Source organism: Bombina bombina, chromosome 6, assembly GCF_027579735.1.
Source record: "Bombina bombina isolate aBomBom1 chromosome 6, aBomBom1.pri, whole genome shotgun sequence".
In the NCBI taxonomy this organism is placed as follows: Eukaryota; Metazoa; Chordata; class Amphibia; order Anura; family Bombinatoridae; genus Bombina; species Bombina bombina.
In genome coordinates this window covers 324,195,876-324,217,939 of record NC_069504.1, presented here as the reverse complement: position 1 = coordinate 324,217,939, position 22,064 = coordinate 324,195,876, and the positions used below count along the sequence as shown (strand labels likewise).

General features: G+C 39.0%; 1 protein-coding gene across 1 annotated transcript in view; it reads left to right on the top strand.

The window, feature by feature from the left end:
- The window catches only part of LOC128664413 (dynein axonemal heavy chain 3-like), a 2,586,207-nt gene that overhangs the window by 2,065,672 nt on the left and 498,471 nt on the right, over positions 1 to 22,064 (top strand). The window contains exon 59 of the mRNA XM_053719244.1: positions 11,551 to 11,715. Coding sequence (XP_053575219.1) covers positions 11,551 to 11,715 — 165 coding nt within the window. The remainder of the gene's footprint in view (positions 1 to 11,550; positions 11,716 to 22,064) is intronic.

Sequence of the window (22,064 nt, the reverse complement as noted above, 5' to 3'; positions counted from 1 at the left end):
TTGTCCTATTATGAGACCCATATGCTACTGCAGGAAGGATAAATATACTCTGATTATATTACAAGAACAGTAATTATCTAGTAGAAGGGGCTAAAGTCCAGCGAGGTATTGAGGCCATACGGGGAGATGGTATTCAGCCTGTAGATCCACTTGGTTTCACATTGTAGTAGAAGATTCCCTCTATCACCTCCTCTCGGGAGTAGGGGTACATGGTCTATAAGCATCGTGCATAGACTGGAAACCGCATGTTTATGTTGAATGCAATGCCTAGCTACTGGTTGTTCTGATTCACCAGTGCATAGGGCCTCACGTATCGCACATCGGTGATTTGCCATGCACTCACGGAAAGTTGTTACCGTATTGCCGATATAGACACTGGAACATGGGCAAATGATCATGTATACTACATATATGCTGGTGCAAGTAAGGCGATGACTAATGTCGAATCTTTTGTTGCTGTGAGGGTGCTGAAAGGAATTGCCCCTAAGCAAACCATTGCAGGTCACACAACCTGAACAGGGAAAACAGCCCATCTTCGTGGGTTTAAGCCAGGTATCCTTTTTGTAATTTCTTATTGGATCTGATTTAACCAGTATATCCATTAGGTTATTTGCTCTTCGGTGTGCTATTCTGGGGGCAGCAGCCCTCCCAAATGGTAGTGTGGGATCACTACCTACCACTGGCCAATGTCTCCGGACCGCCTCAGTGAGGTGTCTCGAATCTGGTGTATATGTAGTGACCATGTTGATACGATCAGGGTCTGACTTGGTTGTCCTTTGCCATTTTCCCAGCTTAGTAGGATCCATAAGGTCATCCCGTGCCTTCTTGACCATCTCTCTAGTATAGCCTCTCTCCACTAAATTAGCATCCATTTCTTCCAGTTGTTGATGTAGCATAGGTAACTCACTATTGTTCCTAATGACACGAGTGAGTTGGGAGGTGACAATCCCTTTCTTTTGATGCAGAGGGTGAAAACTCCTCGCATCCAACAAGGAATTGCGGTCAGTTGGTTTGGTGTAAAGAGAGGTACCAAACCGAGTGATACCCTCTGCATCAACTTTGAAGATGTTAAGATCCAAAAAATGTACAGATACTATACTGTATTCCAACTTAAACCTGATTGGACTAGCCATGGTATTCAAATGTGACACCCACTCAAGTAATGCTGGTTCACCACCTCTCCACACCAAGAACACATCATCGATGTAGCGTGTGTAATACATGATGTTACTATTGTCATGTGGCCGCATCAGAGTACGCTCATACCACGCCATGTAGAGATTCGCATAAGTGGGTGCCACATTTGAACCCATGGCTGTACCTGCGATTTGCAAAAAATAATCATTTTCAAATTTAAAATAGTTCTTCTCAAGACAATGTGTTAACATTTCGCAAAGGAACTCAATGGGTGGACCACTGTAAAAAGCATTGCCCGTCACCATGGACCTGACAGCCTCCACACCCTCAAGATGAGGTATCACAGTGTAAAGGCTGTCCACGTCCATGGTGACAAGCAAATCATCAACACTTAAATCAACATATTCTTTGAGAATACGGATCATATCTGGGGAATCCTTTAAATATGATTCAGTATGCTTAACAACATGCTGAAGGTGCGAGTCAATGTATATGGCCAAACTGGATAGAATTGAGCCTCTGGCAGACACAATCGGTCTGCCAGGTGGATTGTGTAAGGTTTTGTGCACCTTTGGCAGTAAGTAGAGTGCAGGTACCTTTGGATAATCAGTGATAAGAAATGTCAACTCTTGTTCACTGAGTATGCCTGCCTCAAGGCCATCCTGTAGAAATTTATCAATAACCCTTTTGTATGTTGATGTAGGGTTACCAGATAATTTCTTGTAAGTTTGGCTGTATGCACAGTATGCACATCTTGCTGGAGGATAAGAGTCAGGATTGGGTTACCAAACTGGAAGGTCTAGTCAGTATGTACCGTAGTGACCTTATTGCATTCAAAAATAAGAAACTTAACAGTGTTGAAACTGATTATAGAGAGAAACGTGTATATAAATGGCTACATGGCAAAGATGACACTGTACAGAATAAACGGCGACGTAATCTGCGCCCTAGAAATACATTGAGTATAGTTGATAGTAGTGGAGGAGAGTCCTCAGGCCCGGAGGGTACCACCCCTAGTCAGGGTAATACCAGCAATAGCGAACACCCCCAATCTTTTTTAGGAGTGGCGACACGTTCGGCAGCAAAACCACCAACTATTCCCACTATAAGAAGAGAAGAGAGGGAAGAAAGATCAGAAGGGGGGGCACAAAAAAACAACTAGCAAAGAAAAAATTTATATTATATTTAATCTTAGTAGCAGACATTTGAGTGAAGCGGAAATATCCCTGCTAAATCGAGGGCTATCATTTATACCGACCCCCAAAACTGATTCTTTTGATATGCTGGTGGATGTACATAAGTTACAAAGGCAGCTGAAACTAAGAGATCATTTTAGAAATGATACATATGTCCCCACTCCATTCAAGAAGAAGTCTACCTTTGAACCTGCAAATACACATAACTCCATCAGAGGATACACACGGGCTCTTAGCCATGATAAATACCCCAACAAAAGATATATTCCAACTTGAGTAAATCCGAAGCACAGGCACTTACGGACCTGAAAAATGACACATCCATCATTATCCGCCCTGCGGATAAGGGGGGATCTGTTGTCATTTTAAATTACATAGAATACAAAAAGAGGCACTTAGACAGTTAAGAGACAGCCAAACTTACAAGAAATTATCTGGTAACCCTACATCAACATACAAAAGGGTTATCGATAGATTTCTACAGTATAGCCTTGAGGCAGGCATACTCAGTGAACAAGAGTTGACATTTCTTATCACTGATTATCCAAAGGTACCTGCACTCTACTTACTGCCAAAGGTGCACAAAACCTTACAAAATCCACCTGGCAGACCGATTGTGTCTGCCAGAGGCTCAATTCTCTCCAGTTTGGCCATATACATTGACTCGCACCTTCAGCATGTTGTTAAGCATACTGAATCCTATTTAAAGGATTCCCCAGATATGATCCGTATTCTCAAATAATATGTTGATTTAAGTGTTGATGATTTGCTTGTCACCATGGACGTGGACAGCCTTTACACTGTGATACCTCATCTTGAGGGTGTGGAGGCTGTCAGGTCCATGGTGACGGGCAATGCTTTTTACAGTGGTCCACCCATTGAGTTCCTTTGCGAAATGTTAACACATTGTCTTGAGAAGAACTATTTTAAATTTGAAAATGATTATTTTTTGCAAATCGCAGGTACAGCCATGGGTTCAAATGTGGCACCCACTTATGCAAATCTCTACATGGCGTGGTATGAGCGTATTCTGATGCGGCCACATGACAATAGTAACATCATGTATTACACACGCTACATCGATGATGTGTTCTTGGTGTGGAGAGGTGGTGAACCAGCATTACTTGAGTGGGTGTCACATTTGAATACCATGGCTAGTCCAATCAGGTTTAAGTTGGAATACAGTATAGTATCTGTACATTTTTTGGATCTTAACATCTTCAAAGTTGATGCAGAGGGTATCACTCGGTTTGGTACCTCTCTTTACACCAAACCAACTGACCGCAATTCCTTGTTGGATGCGAGGAGTTTTCACCCTCTGAATCAAAAGAAAGGGATTGTCACCTCCCAACTCACTCGTGTCATTAGGAACAATAGTGAGTTACCTATGCTACATCAACAACTGGAAGAAATGGATGCTAAATTAGTGGAGAGAGGCTATACTAGAGAGATGGTCAAGAAGGCACGGGATGCCCTTATGGATCCTACTAAGCTGGGAAAATGGCAAAGGATAACCAAGTCAGACCCTGATCATATCAACATGGTCACTACATATACACCAGATTCGAGACACCTCACTGAGGCGGTCCGGAGACATTGGCCAGTGGTAGGTAGTGATCCCACACTACCATTTGGGAGGGCTGCTGCCCCCAGAATAGCATACTGAAGAGCAAATAACCTAAGGTATATACTGGTTAAATCAGATCCAATAAGAAATTACAAAAAGGATACCTGGCTTAAACCCACGAAGATGGGCTGTTTTCCCTGTTCAGGTTGTGTGACCTGCAATGGTATGCTTAGGGGCAATTCCTTTCAGCACCCTCACAGCAACAAAAGATTCGACATTAGGCATCGCCTTACTTGCACCAGCATATATGTAGTATACATGATCATTTGCCCATGTTCCAGTGTCTATATCGGCAAAACAGTAACAACTTTCCGTGAGCGCATGGCAAATCACTGATGTGCGATACGTGAGGCCCTACGCACTGGTGAATCAGAACAACCAGTAGCTAAGCATTGCATTCAACATAAACATGCGGTTTCCAGTCTACGCACGATGCTTATAGACCATGTACCCCCACTCCTGAGAGGAGGTGATAGAGGGAATCTTCTACTACAATGTGAAACCAAGTGGATCTACAGGCTGAATACCATCTCCCCGTATGGCCTCAATACCTCGCTGGACTTTAGCCCCTTCTACTAGATAATTACTGTTCTTGTAATATAATCAGAGTATATTTATCCTTCCTGCAGTAGCATATGGGTCTCATAATAGGACAAATAAACAATTCTCACATATTGTTCCTATGTTTCTACCATATTACTAGTAGGCATGACTGTAAGCTAGTATTTCACTCTATATATAAATTAACACTGTTTACTGTCTTTATGACATTAAATGCTCTTTTGGTCTTTTTCACTTATTGTGATATGGACACAATGTTGTATAGATGCTCCTTTTATTGTTTTTTATGCACTATGTTTTTTATGCTCTTTGTTTTTAGTGTTATTTGCCTGGAGTGTTGCGCCGATTTATACATTTTTTGTCCCTTAGGTTGGAAATTTGCGGTATTTTGCCCCTTCAAATAATAAGTATGGGGATCTCCGTTAAATATGTGTATGCAGTGTCACACTCGATATGCAAATACATCTATTGGTTTACTACATAGCCGCCGAAAAAAACGTGTATTGTTTACATGTTGCCATAGCAACGTCGGATCCACGATCTCACAGGGCGCACAGCTTAGCGCTCCCTGATGACGTCAGACGCCGATTTCACACACGGGGGAACTGGCGGCATGTGATGTACTCCATTAGTATTTAGGTGGTGAATTGGGGTAGGTTTGGTATGAAGCTTTTAATATTTTTGTTACATTTGATAAAGGCACAATGGTGTGCCGAAACGTCATGGTATTATAATCGTTTTAATGGATTGAATAAAGGATTACCTTTTATAAGACCAGTGAGTGCCTGTGTTCTTGGAGAGGATATATATATATATATATATATACCCCCCCCAACAGTAATGCCCCCACTGCAATATAAATATGTAGCTAGTGTGATGCACTACCTGAAAAATATTAACTGATACTGCACACAAAGGTTTAAATAATTTTTTTTCCAACAAAGGACAAAATTACAAGTGGAGCTGTAATTACCACTCCCACTAGAGCATTAACATCGCTGGTATTAAAAGTTGAAAGTAAAAATGTTGTGCTTGCATAAAACCCATTGTGTACAAAATTTTAACTAGAGGATGTTGTGTGTACAATATCACAGTAACCCCACTGAATTCAATGGAGCAGCGATGTTTAAAAAACACCTACACTTGCACATTAACCCCATCGCAATAAGCCCTCTACTCTAATAACCCCTAAATCGCCACACCCCCATGGCAAACTACCCGCTACACTATTAACCCCTAAAAGGGCTGCCACCAGATATTTTGGGGCCCCTGACTCAGCCAGTTTTCAGGGGCCCCAGCCCCCCCACAGCGACCCCCCCCCCCTCAGTGGGGCCAAAAAAAACAACAACAAGAAACAGATTTCAGATTACATGATGCACAGCACATTCAGAAAAGCACAAAGTGCCATGACCTGGCTGTCCACAAATCTCCTACCGTGTGCACCAAACAAAATAAATACCACTGGTTTGGGGGTCCCCTGGGGTAAATACCACACCTTCCACTGTAATGCTGGGTGCCGCCAAAACTGGCATAGTGGCATCTACTGTTTGTCTGAACTTTTGTTACTAGCTGCTGCATCAGTTGCAGTGGAAGTTTCGTAAAGTTTACACAGGTATAAAAATAATTCACAGTGCAGAAATACCAATGCGTGTGCTACTGCAAACTACTTTATTATGATAAAGCAAATATGCACATTAACAAACCTCCCATAAAATCCGCAAAAAAATACTGCTTGCTACTCGGCTCCTCACTCCCCTAAGTTATATAACATTACCGGTTGGTTACCGGTCCGGCTCCTTACCTTCCATCCAGTCTCCAGGCTGAGGCTCTGACTGTGTCAACTGCGTCCCGCCCCTTCTCCCCGCCCCCTAACCAATCAACCTTACTGCCGAGGAAGCAGCCTTCCTGTCATGGTCCTGGGACAGAGTTTGATTTCCCGCCACACATCAGAAATGGCAGTAAACCAGCTGAACAGAAAAAAATTAAACATGGAGTGACAGTCCGCCAGAGTCTCTGGTCGTGGGTGGGCGGGGCTTGTGCGAGTGACGTCATCGGCATTACCAGGCCCGGCTTTTAAAATATAAATCAAAAATTGAAAAAAAATAACTTGCTATGTACACAGTGGGCCCGGGGCCCCTTATCCTGGCTGGGCCCCTTACTGTAGTCACCCCTGTCACCCCCTGATGGCGACTCTGACCTCTAAACTACCACATCCCCACCTGCAATAAATTTCCTACACTAATAACCCTTAAACCACTACACACCCTACAGCTATAAACTCCTTACATCATTAAACCTTAAACCCCCACACATCCCACCGCTATAAACTCCCTACACTATTAAAGGGACAGTCCAGAATATTGTTTAAAAAGATATATAATCCCTTTATTCCCCACTCACCAGTTTTGCATAACCAACATGATTATATTAACATACTGTTTACCTCTGTGATTATCTTGTATTTAAAGGGACATGAAACCCAAACTTTTCTTTCGTGATTCAGATAGAGAATACAATTTTAAACCACTTTCTAATTTTCTTCTATTATCTAATTTGTTTCATTATCTTGGTATCATTTGTTGAAGGAGCAGCAATGCACTAATGGTTTCTAACTGAACACATGGGTGATCCAATGACAATCGGTATATATATGCAGCCACCAATCAGCAGCTAGAATCTAGGTTCTCTGCTGCTCCTCAACTTGCCTATATAAACCTTTCAGCAAAGGATAACAAGAGAAGGAATCAAATAAAATAATATAAGTAAATTGGAAAGTTGTTTAAAATTGTATTCTCTATCTGAATCATGAAAGAAAAATTATGGGTTTCATGTCCCTTTAAGCCTCTTAAAGCCCACCCTTATCTAGGTTATTTTGACAGACATGCATTTTAGCCAATCAATGCTGACTCCTAGGTAACTCCTCGGGAGTGAGCACACTATTATCTATATGGCACACATGAACTAGTGCTGTCTAGCTGTAAAAAAGCTGTCAAAATGCACTGAAATAAGAGGCGGCCTTTAAGGGCTTAGGAATTAGCATATAAACCTACCTAGGTTTAGCTTTCAATAAAGAATACTAAGAGAACAAAGCAAATTTGATGATAAAAGTAAATTGGAAAGTTGTTTATAATTGCATGCCCTATCTGAATCATGAAAGTTTAATTTTGACTAGACTGTCCCTTTAAGTCTTAAACCACCACACATCCTATTGCAATAACCCCTACTCTATTAACCCATTGCAAACTAACCCCTAGCCGCCACAAACTCCTTATCACAAAATACCCCATAACCTATTAACCCCCTAACTGCCACAATCTTCATCGCAAATTACCCCCTAAGTGCCACAACTACCAATTGCAAAATATTCCCTAACCTCCTAACAGCTGATCCCCCCTATATTACAAAAAATAAAAAACTCTAGCATTACAAAAATAAAAATCCTATACTAAAACTCCTTTTAAATAAAAGCCCCCACAAAAACCATATAATAAAACTAAAACCTAAAAACTCTAAAAATTGCCCTGAAAAGGGAATTTGTTGGGCTCTTATTTTAATTAATCTAAAAAACCCTATACTGAAAAGGCTATTTTGCAAAAGAGCTTAATCACTAATGCTTTTTTCAGGGTATTTTTTTAGGATAGGGTTTTTTAGATTAATAATTTTTAAATATACTTTTTTTAATGTTTGATCAAAAGATCTGTGATTACTTCATGGCAATGCATGACAAATGCCCTTCTCAGGCAGCTGGCAATCTGGAAAGATTCCTGAGTAACCACAGATATGAAACAATCGGTGGCCCTGACAAAATCCCAAGATCTACAATTGTGTCCATATCTAAACATCCCTCTGTGAGTTAATCAGGAGTGGTGAGGGGTTGCTTGATTTGCATTTCCAATGGTCTTATACCATCAATAAGAGCACCTAAAACCTTAGATGATACCTCTTCAAATGTATCATCTTCTGTTAATAAAGAGAAATGTTTGCGCAAAATTCTACAAATCTCAGAATACTGTGCACTGAAGTCTGTCACAAAAGTAACCCCTTTATTTGGGGGTCTTTACTTAACATGAATGCATACTAGATGTCTCAGTAGTCAACTTCCTCTCTAAACCTCCTGATCACTCGTCTAGAATACCACTGTCTCTCATCCGTTTTATGAAACTTTTAGCTTCTTGTGAATATTCAGTAGTTAACAACATAGTTAATCAAGTCTCTGACAGATGCGAGGGAACTACAAGCCCAAATCATTATAATTGTCCCTCAAATACAGTAAACAATCAGACAAACACTTGTTTAAAGGGTCACAAATAATTAACATAATACATCCTTTCTTAAAAATAAGAGCTTTGAGGTAGGCAGGTATGTAGTATCATTATTCAAGATCATTTGTCTGACAACAAAATTAATTACTCGTTATTAAGAGGAATAGGTAGCAATATATTCAAGCAAGAAAAATTGAAAACTATTCTTCATTCAAGTTTTATTGACAACACAAATTCAGTGCTGTGGAATTTGTTGGCATTTTATAAATAAATAATAATAATAATTTATTAGTAGTTAGTACTATTAGTCTTCACCTCCCAATATGTGTCGCGCTTCTAATACAGTATCCAACTAGCATAGTTTTTATTTTACACATGCTGTTTGATGAAATTGTTAGTATGAGTTAGACCTATAAACACATTGCTAGAGGTTTGATGCACTATTTTACAGTAGTTTATATCAAAACAAATGTTTGGCTTTTGAAACTGGTCACTGCAAGTGTTTCTCAACTAGATATCGTTTTGTTCCAAAGCATAAACAGTTAATAGTTTTGAACTCTGAGGACAGTGCTATGTGCTTCCATCCTTAATTTAGGGATAGTCACAATTTTAGAAGAAGAAACTGCTTCTTTTGCCTTCTGCCATCTCAGTAGTGGCAAGATCAATCAACCCGATAAACGCTTGTTTATGGTGATTGACATGCCTTGATCTCACGCATCATAAGTGCCAATTGCAAACCTGTCCAATTGCAAATAAGATTAATTTTGACTTGGTGATAGTTGTTTCCTCTATTGCATAGAATTACAAAAGATCAAAGCAAATTTGATAATCAGTGTAAATTGGAAACTGTTTTAAAATTGTATTCTCTATCTGAATCATGAAAGAAAGATTTTGGCTTTCATATACCTTTAACGACTAAGGACGTGCCAGGCAAGTCCTACAAAAAATGATTGTTAACAACCAAGGACGTGCCTGGCACATCCTCTGGGGTTTCAAGCGCTGGAAGTGATCCTGATCGCTTCCAGAAGCTTTCAGGGTATTGCAGTGATGCCTCGATATTGAGGCATCCTGCAATACCCTTTTTTTTACCCACGGATGCTGAGAGAGACACTCTGTGGCCCTCTCTACATCGGCCAGCGATGGTGCCGATCGTTGGTGGGTGGGAGTCATAGCAGGGAGGAGGGTGGGCGGCCCATCACTGGAGCAGTTCCAGCTGCTGTTCCGGGAGCGCACGCATGACCGCTAAACATGTCTAAGGGAAGGAGGGAGAGGGAGGGGGAATAATTGTTAGGGAAAGGGATCTGGGAGGGGAGGAGGGAGGATATTGAGGGGGGCAGCTACACTATGGAAAAAATTGAGTTATAAAAAAAAGTGAGCAAATTTGATTAGAAACTGGGTACTGGCAGACAGCTGCCAGTACCTAAGATGGCTACAAATAGGAAGAGGGGGGAGCTTAAGAGAGCTGTTTGGGGGGATTGTGGTGGTTGGGGGGTTAGGGAGGAACGTACACTGCAGAAACTATTTATATATTTTTTAAAAAATATATAACAGAACTTAAGATGGCAGTGATAATTGTGGGGTGGGGGAGGGAAGAGATCTGTTTGAGAGGGGTCAGGGAGGGATCAGCGGATGGGATGTGTCAGGTGGGAGGCTGATCTCTACACTTAAGCTAAAATTAACCCTACAAGCTACCTAACTAATCCCTTTACTGCTGGACATAATACAAGTGTGGTGTGCAGCGACATTTAGCTGCCTTCTAATTACCAAAAAGCAATGCCAAAGCCATATATGTCTGCTGTTTCTGAACAAAGAGGATCGCAGAAAAGCATTTACAACCATTTGTGCCATAATCGCACAAGCTGTTTGTAAATAATTTCAGTGAGAAACCTAAAGTTAGTTAAAAAGTTAACGATTGTTTTTATTTGATCGCATTTGGCGGTGTAATGGTGGCATGAAATATACCAAAATGGGCCTAGACCAATATTTTGGGCTGTCTACTACACTACACTACACTAAAGCTAACCCTACAAGCTACCTAATTAACCTCTTCACTGCTGGGCATAATACAAGTGTGGTGCGCAGCGGCATTTAGCGGCCTTCTAATGACCAAAAAGTAATACCAAAGCCATAGATGTCTTCTATTTCTGAACAAAGGTGATCCCAGAGAAGCATTTACAACCATTTGTGCTATAATTTCACAAGCTGTTATATAATTTCAGTGAGAAACCTAAAGTTTGTGGAAAGTTAACTATTTTTTTTTTATTTGATCGCATTTGGTGGTGAAGTGGTGCCATGAAATATACCAAAATGAGCCTAGATCAATACTTTGGGTTGTCTACTAAAAATAGATATACATGTGAAGGGTTATTCAGAGATTCCTGACAGATGTCAGTGTTACAATGTATCTATTGCTAATTTTGAAAAATAAAAATGGTTTGGAAATAGCAAAGTGCTACTTTTACATATTGCCCTATAAAAAACATGTAAACACTGGGTATTTCTAGACTCAAGATAAAATTTAGAAACTATTTAGCATGGGTGTTTTTGGTGGTTGTAACAGATTTTGGGGGTCAAAGTTAGAAAAAGTTTTTTTTTTTTCATTTTTTCTTCATAATTTCAGTTCCATTTTTGAAAAATGAATATGTACCTTATATATTAATAATTGTTTTATTTTTGTTTTGTATAATTGTTACAATTATGATAGACCTTTGCATAAAAAATATTATATCCTTAATATGTTTTTAATTATTTCTATTTTGTTTCCTAGGAATTTGATAAAGATAATATTCCTCCAAAGGCTATTGCCCAGATAAGAAGAGATTTTATCAGCAATACTGAGTTCCAGCCAGCTGTCATTAAGAATGTCTCTTCAGCTTGTGAAGGGCTTTGTAGCTGGGTCAGGGCCATTGAAGTCTATGACAAGGTTGCTAAGGTAACCACTATGTCCTAAGATTCTTCATATGCATCAAACTTTCATCTTGTTAAATTTGTATAGGCAAAGCATGGTGAGAAGAATGTTAATGTACTGCAAGGACAGCTAGGTTCATAAGCTCTTATTTATTTATATTCTCTACAAAAAAAATATTATTGCACACAGGCAGTAAAATAATAAATGTTGTTAATATATACATGCACACCGACATATATGCATACAAGTTAATTACATTTTTTGATCATTGCATATAAGATTTTGGAGTTGTATAAATGTTACAGTAACATATTTTCCTAACCACATATAGGAGTAGATTGCAAGTGGCTGGCTATTGTTAGCACAATGCGCTATAAGCAATATCCCAAATGCACTAAGTAGCGCGCATATTACAAGTTGAAAGTAAATGATTGCGCTTAAGCTCAGACAAAATTTTTGATCATCCTGGCGTAAAATGGATGGGTTAAAAAATATGTTTTACAAACAAAACATAAGTACTTTAAAATAAACTATTACACTCATTTATACACTTTCTGATACAAATACATTTAAACATGAAAAATCCTTTTTGATACATTTTAATATTTTTAATATGTTTTACTGAGGGCTCGTCCAGTTTGCAAGACTGAAGACCTCCCGTAAAGGGTTAGGACTAAATAAAAAATTGCATTAAACACTACATATATACATATAAAATTAACATACAATCATATATACACCATCTCATAAAAAATATTCCGATAAATATTTTTTTTTAAAAGTTACAAGGTAAATGACAAGGTGTTTGAATTGATATATATATATATATATATATATATATATATATATACACAGTATATATATATATAAACATATACATATGTATGTATATATATATATATATGTGTGTGTATACATATGTATTTATGTTTATATCTATCTATCTATCTATCTATCTATCTATCTATCTATCTATCTATCTATCTATCTATCTATCTTGCTACACACATATCTACACATATAAACACATATATACACATGTGTAAACTATCGGCTAGATTACGAGTTTTGCGGTAAGAGGGGTGCGGTGCTAACTTGCACGTTATTGTCACCGCTCACTTTCCTACAGCGCTGGTATTACAGGTTTTCATAAACCCGGCGTTAGCAGGCAAGAAGTGAGCGTAGAGCTCCATACCGCACTCCAATACCAGCGCTGCTTAAGTCAGCGGTGAGCTAGTTTTACGTGCTCGTGCACAATTTACCCATAGACATCAATGGGGAGAGCTGGCTGAAAAAAGTCTAACACCTGCAAAAAAGCAGCGTAAAGCTCCATAACGCAGCCCCATTGATTCCTATGGGGAAACGAAATTTATGTTTACACCTAACACCCTAACATGAACCCTGAGTCTAAACACCTTTATTCTTACACTTATTAACCCTAATCTGCCGTCCCGACATCGCCGACACCTACATTATACTTATTAACCCCTAATCTGCCACTCCCGACATTGCCGACACCTACATTATACTTATGAACCCCTAATCTGCTGCCCCCAACATCTACATTATATGTATTAACCCCTAATCTCCCGCCCCCAATGTCGCTGCAACCTACCTACATTTATTAACCCCTAATCTGCCGCTCCGGACATCGCCGCCACTATAATAAATATATTAACTCCTAAACTCCCGCATCGCAAACACTAGTTAAATATTATTAACCCCTAATCTGCTGCCCCTAACATCGCCGCCCCCTACCTACATTTATTAACCCCTAATCTGCCCCCCCATGTCACCGCCATTATACTAAAGTTATTAACCCCTAAACCTAAATCTAACCCTAACCCTAACACCCCCTAACTTAAATATAATTAAAAGAAATCTAAATAAAAATTCCTATTATTACCTAAATAATTCATATTTAAAACTAAATACTTACCTGTAAAATAAACCCTAAGCTAGCTACAATATAACTAATAGTTACATTGTAGCTAGCTTAGGGTTAATTTTTATTTTACAGGTAAGTTTGTATTTATTTTAATTAGGTAGAATAGTTAGTAAATAGTTATTAACTATTTACTAACTACCTAGCTAAAATAAATACAAATTTACCTGTAAAATAAAACCTAACCTGTCTTACACTAACACCTAACCTTACACTACAATTAAATAAATTACCTAAATTAAATACAATTACCTAAATTACAAAAAAAACACTAAATTACACAAAATAAAAAATAATTATCAGATACTTAAACTAATTAAACCTAATTTATGAGCCCTATCAAAATAAAAAAGCCCCCCCCCCCCATAAAAAAACCCTAGCCTAAACTAAACTACCAATGGCCCTTAAAAGGGCCTTTTGTGGGGCATTGCCCCAAAGAAATCAGCTCTTTTACCTGTAAAAAAAAAAAAAATACAAACAACCCCCCCAACAGTAAAACTCACCACCCACACAACCAACCCCTAAAATAAAATCCTAACTAGAAAAACCTAAGCTCCCCATTGCCCTGAAAAGGGCATTTGGATGGGCATTGCCCTTAAAAGGGGATTTAGCTCTTTTTCAATTGCCCAAACCCTAATCTAAAACTAAAACCCACCCAATAAACCCTTAAAAAAGCCTAACACTAACCCCTAAAGATCCACTTACAGTTTTGAAGACCCGACATCCATCTTCATCCAGCCAGGAGAAGTCCTCACCGAAGCGGCAAGAAGTCCTCAACGAAGCCGGGAGAAGTCTTCATCCAAGCCGGCAGAAGTGGTCCTCCAGACGGGCAGAAGTCTTCATCCAGGCGGCATCTTCTATCTTCATCCATCCGGAGCGGAGCGGCTCCATCTTCAAGACATCCGGCGTGGAGCATCCTCTTCAATCAAAGTCTTCTTCCCGAATGAAGGTTCCTTTAAATGACATCTTTCAAGATGGCGTCCCTTGAATTACGATTGGCTGGTAGAATTCTATCAGTCAATCAGAATTAAAGGTGAAAAAATCCTATTGGGTGATGCAATCAGCCAATAGGATTGAGTTTGCATTCTATTGGCTGTACCAATCAGCCAATAGAATGTGAGCTCAATCCTATTGGCTGATTTGATTAGCCAATAGGATTGAAGCTCAATCCTATTGGCTGATTGCATCAGCCAATAGGATTTTTTCACCTTTAATTCCGATTGGCTGATAGAATTCTATCAGCCAATCGGAATTCAAGGGACGCCATCTTGAATGACGTCATTTAAAGGAACCTTCATTTGGGAAGAAGACTTTAATTGAAGAGGATGCTCCACGCCGGATGTCTTGAAGATGGAGCAGCTCTGCTCCGGATGGATGAAGATAGAAGATGCCATCTGGATGAAGACTTCTGCCCATCTGGAGGGCCACTTTGGCCGGCTTGGATGAAGACTTCTCCCGGTTTCGTTGAGGACTTCTTGCCACTTGGATGAGGACTTTGCCGGCTGGATGAGGATGGATGTCGGTTCTTCAAAACTGTAAGTGGATCTTCGGGGGTTAGTGTTAGGTTTTTTTAAGGGTTTATTGGGTGGGTTTTAGTTTTAGATTAGGGTTTGGGCAATTGAAAAAGAGCTAAATGCCCTTTTAAGGGCAATGCCCATCCAAATGCCCTTTTCAGCTTAGGGAGCTTAGGTTTTTTTAGTTAGGTTTTTATTTGGGGGGTTGGTTGTGTGGGTGGTGGGTTTTACTGTTGGGGGGTTTTTTGTTAGGGTTTTTTTATTTTGGGGGGCTTTTTTATTTTGATAGGGCTATTAGATTAGGTGTAATTAGTTTAAATATCTTCTAATTTATTTTTTTATTTTGTGTAATTTAGTGTTTCTTTTTGTAATTTAGGTAATTGTATTTAATTTATGTAATTTATTTAATTGTAATGTAAGGTTAGGTGTTAGTGTAAGACAGGTTAGGTTTTATTTTACAGATATTGTATTTATTTTAGCTAGGTAGTTAGTAAATAGTTAATAACTATTTAATAACTATTCTACCTAGTTAAAATAAATATAAACCCTAAGCTAGATACAATGTAACTATTAGTTATATTGTAGCTAGCTTATGGTTTATTTTACAGGTAAGTATTTAGTTTTAAATAGGAATTATTTAGTTATTAATAGTAGGTTTTATTTAGATTTATTTTAATTATATTTAAATTAGGGGGCGTTAGGGTTTGACTTAGGTTTAGGGGTTAATAAATTTAGTATAGTTGCGGCGACGTTGAATGCGGCAGATTAGGGGTTAATAAATGTAGGTAGGTGGCGCCGATGTTAGGGGTGACAGATTAAGGGTTAATAATATTTAACTAGTATTTGCGATGCGGGAGTGCGGCGGTTTAGGGGTTAACATGTTTATTATAGTGGCGGCGATATCCGGAGCTTCAGATTAGGGTTAATAAATGTAGATAGGTGGCGGCGATGTTAGGGGCGGCAGATTAGGGGTTAATAATTTTATTTTAGTGTTTGTGATGCGAGAGGGCCTTGGTTTAGGGGTTAATAGATAGTTGATGGTTGTTAGTGTACTTTTTAGCACTTTAGTTATGAGTTTTATGCTTCAGCTTTGTAGTGTAAAACTCATAACTACTGACTTTAGAATGCGTTACGAATCTCGCGGGATAGGCTGTACCGCTCACTTTTTGGCCTCCCAGAAAAAGCTTATAATATCAGCGCTATGGAAGTCCCATTGAAAAAAGACTTTACGCAAATTGCGTAAGTTAATTTGCGTTAAGGTCAAAAAAGTGTGGGACAGCTGTACCTACAAGACTCGTAATAGCAGCGATAGTGAAAAAGCAGCGTTATAACCCATAACGCTGCTTTTTTTACTCATAACGCAAAACTCGTAATCTTGCCGTATATTAGATATATAAATATCTATTTAAAACTAAATAGAATATTTTCTTCTATTTGAAGAACATTGGAATGTAAAATATTCATAACTACCTAAAGGTTAGCACAGTTGGTCTTATGTATATCAGGTTAGCAAGTGTGAAAAAATGTTTTGGGGGGAAGAAGTTAACGTGGTTGCAAAAGTCGAAGTTAGTGTGCATTGAGTGTCGCTTGTGCGCAAACATTTTAATTTCAACTTGTAATACACGCGCTAACCGATCCGCTGTAAATGGTTGATTCTAGCTAAGTTTGCACTCGAGCAAAAAAAAAATATATATTAATGTGCAACTTGTAATCTGGTCCATATTATAAAAAGATATATTAGCTAAATTAATAACTGAATATATATTTTACTAGAGACAACATGTCATATTGCATATGAAGAGTCAGTAAAAATAAAATATAAATTGTTGTGACACACTGAGAAACCTGAAACTACTATTTTTTTTAATAAACGTAATTGAACAGTGGTTACTTTGGGTTTTCAGTGTATTCATATTAGTAAACTAGTTCTCTTATTTATTTTTGGTATATACTGCTAGGTCAGGGTCAATACATTTAAATAAAAAGAAAAATTTGAGTGACAAAGCCAAAATAGTAAAATGTTATTTGTTTTTGAGGCTTCTTTATTTTATCTTATTGGTAAACATTATAGTTTGCTGCATGAAGGATGACAGTTTGATTACTAAGATGGGATCAGGTCTTTAATTGGTGCATCAGTCTTTTTATGATTTTCTATAACTCGATAGCAAGTTTCAATCTTTTAATTGTCCATATGTTCCAATACATTTTTTTTCTATTTAGATATTTAGCATTCTTTAATGTTGTTGTTTTGCTGTTTTCTATATAACTATACGAATATCCATGGCCCAAATACTGTATATATCAAGTATTCATTTTGGGCTACATTGCACGTAGCTTACTAACGTTAGCATGTGCGCGATATTAAAATATTTTGCCCCTGCGTTAGTTTGCGTTCATATTACAAGTTGAAAGTAAATGCAGCCATACATGCGCAAATTAAATTTGCGCTTGTCTGGTTAGGGAGACTGAAGACCTTGCGTAAATGGTTAGGGCTAAATAAAAAGTTGCATTAAACACCACATAAGTACATTAAAATTAACAGTTATACTCATATACACAATTTAATAAAAATTATTCATATATATATATATATATATATATATATTCATATATATATTATATACTATTCATAGGTATTTAAGTGGAAATATATGTGCATATATGTGTTTCTATATGTAGGTATGTATATATATATATATATATATATATATATATATATATATATATATATATATATATACAGTTGTGCTCATAAGTTTACATACCCTGGCAGAATTTATGATTTATTGGCCTGATAACATGCACACAAGTTAACACATAGGGGTTTGAATGGCTATTAAAGGTAACCATCCTCACCTGTGATCTGTTTGCTTGTAATTAGTGTGTGTGTATAAAAGGTCAATGAGTTTCTGGACTCCTGACAGTCCCTTGCATCTTTCATCCAGTGCTGCACTGACAATTCTGGATTCTGAGTCATAGGAAAAGCAAAAGAATTGTCAAAGGATCTGTGGGAAAAGGTAGTTGAACTGTATAAAACAGGAAAGGGTTATAAAAAGATATCCAAGGAATTGAGAATGCAAATCAGCAGTGTTCAGACTCTAATAAAGAAGTGGAAAATGAGGGGTTATGTTGAAACCAAACCACATTCAGGTAAACCAACTAAAATTTCAGCCACAACTGTCAGGAAAATTGTTCGGGATGCAAAGACAAACCCACAAATAACTTCAGGTGAAATACAGGACATGTGGTGTAGCTGTTTCAAGATGCACAATAAGGAGGCACTTGAAGAAAGATGGGCTGCATGGTCGAGTCGCCAGAAGAAAGCCATTACTACGCAAATGTTACAAAGTATCCTGCTTACAATATGCCATACAGCACAAAGACAAGCCTCAAACCTTTTGGCACAAAGTCATTTGGAGTGATGAGACCAAAATTGAGCTTTTTGGCCGCAACCATAAACGCTACATTTGGAGAGGAGTCAACAAGGCCTATGATGAAAACTACACCATTCCTACTGTGAAACACGGAGGTGGATTGCTGATGTTTTGGGGATGTGTGAGCTACAAAGGCACAGGAAGTTTGGTCAGAATTGATGGCAAGATGAATGCAGTATGTTATCAAACAGAACCCCTCATTTTCCACTTCTTGATTAGAGTTTGAACACTGCTGATTTGCATTCTCAATGCCTTGGATATCTTTTTATATCCCTTTCCTGTTTTATACAGTTCAACTACCTTTTCCAGCAGATCCTTTGCCAATTCTTTTGCTTTCCCCATGATTCAGAATCCAGAATCAGTGCAGCACTGGATGAAAGATGCAAGGGTCTGTCAGGAGTCCAGAAACTCATTGACCTTTTATACACACACACTAATTACAAGCAAACAGATCACAGGTGAGGATGGTTAGCTTTAATAGCTTTAATAGCCATTCAAACCCCTTTGTGTCAACTGGTGTGCATGATATCAGGCCAAAATCACCAGGGTATCTAATCTTTTGATCTGGGTCATTTGGATAGTTTCTGTTGTCATTATGATTTAAAAAGAGTAAACACAGTTGATTGATAATAAATGGCTTCAGCCAAACACTAACCATGAGTGAAAGAAAAGTTTTTGTGTTATCATTCATATTCTCTGAAAAATGGCCAATAAATCATAAATTCTGCCAGGGTATGTAAACTTATGAGCACAACTGTATATATATATATATACATACCTACATATAGAAACACATATATGCACATATATTTCCACTTAAGTACCTGAAAATAATGTGTTTTACTGTGTATGTACAGTAAAAATATTACATTCCAATGTACTTCACATTGGGGCAATATTCTATGTATGTGTGTTTGTCCGAAGCTGTCATGCACAGTAGAGACTGCGCACGAGGACAAACACACCTGGCCTTAGAGGCCCTACCTGAACAGCCGGTGCGGGCGAAAGTGGGCGTGGCCAGGCGTGAGCGGCGTGGCAGGGGAGTGGCCGGGTGTGGTCGCAGAGAGGGATAGAGTGGAGAGAGATAGAAAGAGAAGGGGAGAGAGATAGAAAGAGAGGGGGAGAGAACAAAATATATGGGAAAGAGCAAGAGAGGGGGGAGAGAGCGCAAAAGAGAGGGGGAAGAGAGAGAGCATGCAAAAGAGAGGGGGGAGAGAGAGAGCACAAAAGAGAGGGGGGAGGGAGAGAGCGCGCAAAAGAGAGGGGCGAGAGAGCGCAAAAGAGAGGTGGGAGAGAGAGAGTGCAAAAGAAAGGGGAAGAAAGAGCAAAAGAGAGGGATGGGGAGAGAGACAGAGCAAAATAGAGGGGAGAGAGAGAGCACAAAAGAGAGGTGGGAGAGAGAGAGTGCAAAAGAGAGGGGGAGAAAGAGCAAAAGAGAGGGATGGGGAGAGAGACAGAGCAAAAGAGAGGGGAGAGAGAGAGAGCGCAAAAGAGAGGGCGGGAGAGATCGCATAAGAGAGGGGGAGAGAGAGCGCAAAAGAGAGGGGGGAGAGAGAGAGAGCGCAAAAGAGAGGGGGAGAGAGAGAGGACAAAAGAGAGTGGGGGAGAGAGAGAGCGCAAAAGAGAGGGGGAGAGAGAGCGCAAAAGAGAAGGGAAGAGAGAGAGCGCAAAAGAGAGGGGGGAGAGAGCGCAAAAGAGAGAGGGGAGAGAGAGAGCGCAAAAGAGAGGGGGGAGAGAGAGCAAAAGAGAGGGGGAGAGAGAGCTCAAAAGAGAGGGGGAGAGAGCAAAAGAGAGGGGGGAGAGAGCAAAAGAGAGGGGGGATAGAGAGAGCTAAAGAGAGGGATAGAGAGAGCAAAAGAGAGGTGGAGCTAGAGAGAGCACAAAAGAGAGGGGGAGAGAGCACAAAAGAGGAGGAGAAGAGAGCAAAAGAGAGGGGGGGAGAGAGAGAGCAAAGAGAGGGGGAGGGAGAGAGCGCAAGGGGTGGGACCGCTGTACTGCAAAAAATGGCCCGTGTTAATGGGCTTTAGGACTAGTATATATATATATGTTAAATAGTGTGCCACTTGTAATTTGGACCTTTGTGATTTGCATCTAGACAAGAATCACTGCTTGCTTTTCACCAGAAGTATTCGGTTACATTGTTACTAATGCACCAGAGAACAACAGAGAACTCATTGGCTATACAATAATTTTTTGCCTCTTACTTTTATGAAATGGAGGATCTCAATCTCACACTTTTATCTATACCATAACTTAGATCAATAGTGTTTTGAATAAAAAAAATAACACATGGATGTGTTCCATTATTATATGATACCAAAATGATTTCCTGGACAGCCATTTTAATTCTCCGCTCCTGCTACCTAGGAAAATATACGCAAGATACCCACTTCTGTTTATAGGTTACAGAATTAATAGGTAAACAGCAACAAAAAAAGGCAGTTGCTGATAATCTTTTTAACCTTGAAATCCTTTCTGTGTATAACAGAAAAAATTAGAAACTCATGGATAACCTTATGCTTACATAAAACATTCAGCTAGATTATGAGTTATGCGCGCTATAGGAAAAATTACGAACGAAACAAAAGTTGCGTTATTTAACCCCCTATAGCGCAACCATTACAAGTTTTCAAACAGCCGACGTGTGTGCGATATGGTTGCGTTGAGCTCCATACTGAACAAAATACAAGCGCTGTTTTGATATGCTCATGCACGCTTCCCCCATAGACATCAATGGGGAGAGCGGGTCAGTGAAAAGCCTAACACCTGTGATCGTGGAATGAAAAGCTCCGTAACGCAGCCCCATTGATGTCTATGGGGAAAATAAAAGTTATGTTTAAACCTAACACCCTAACATAAACCCTGAGTCTAAACACCCCTAATCTGCCGCCTTGACATCGTTACCACTTACCTATAGTTATTAACCCCTAATCGGCTGCTCTCGATAATGCCGCCACCTAAATAAAGTTATTAACCCCTAATCTGCCGTTCCCGATATCGCTGCCACTATATTAAAGTTATTTACCCCCTATTCCGCCCCACCCCAACATCGCCGCCACTATATTAAAGTTATTAATACCTATTCTGCCACTTCCCGACATCGCTGCCACTAAATAAAGGTATTAACCCCTAAACCTCTGGCCTCCCACATCACTACCACAAAATAAACCTATTAACCCCTAAACCGCCAGCCCCCCACATTGCAACAATCTAAATTAAACTATATTAACCCCTAAACCTAACCCTAAAACTAACGTAACCGTAACCCTAAACCTAACCCTAACACACCCTAACTTTAACATAATTAAAATAGAGCTAAACTAAAGTTACAATTATTAACTAAAAACTAAATACAACCTGTGAAATAAAACCTAAGCTAGCTACAATATAACTAATAGTTATATTCTAGCTAGCTTAGGTTTTATTTTTATTTCATAGGTAAGTTTATATTTATTTTAACTAGGTAGACTAGTTAGTAAA